Source organism: Aphanomyces invadans (genome assembly GCF_000520115.1).
Source record: "Aphanomyces invadans strain NJM9701 unplaced genomic scaffold supercont1.13, whole genome shotgun sequence".
In the NCBI taxonomy this organism is placed as follows: Eukaryota; Oomycota; class Saprolegniomycetes; order Saprolegniales; family Verrucalvaceae; genus Aphanomyces; species Aphanomyces invadans.
Window position 1 is genome coordinate 26133 of NW_008580158.1, and position 394 is coordinate 26526.

The 394-nt window shown below is 56.3% G+C and overlaps 1 protein-coding gene across 1 annotated transcript; it reads left to right on the top strand.

The window, feature by feature from the left end:
• Positions 1-172: 172 nt before the first annotated feature.
• Positions 173-394, top strand: H310_06993 (hypothetical protein; the record flags this gene model as incomplete). The annotated part of the gene is made up of 1 exon (XM_008872258.1): positions 173-394. One exon carries the CDS (start codon positions 173-175, stop codon positions 392-394), a length of 222 nt encoding a protein of 73 aa, XP_008870480.1.

Genomic DNA, 394 nt, shown 5'->3' on the forward strand with positions numbered 1-394 from the left:
CGGGGCCTTCAAACGCACAGCTGAGTTGCTCGCTCTCCAACCCCACACGGTCGCATCAGTCTGGCGCAAGTTTTGGAGGACAGGCACCACCAAGTCCAACAAGTCTGGTCGAGTTGGACCGAGGACTAAATACACTGTTGCAAGCGTGCAGAGACTCGTCCAGGACGTACCCATGGACCAACGATCGACTCTTCGTGAAATTTCTGCCGCGTGTGGTTTGTCCCTTGGCACCCTCAGTCGCAATCTCAAGAAAGGGACCCTGCAGCGGCGCACAACGAGGATCAAGCCGCTCTTGAACGACACGAACAAGGCCGAACGCTTCCCGTTCTCCAACGCCTCTGCCTCTGTCGACTTCGACAACCTCTGGGACGTGGTTCATCTAGACGAGAAATAG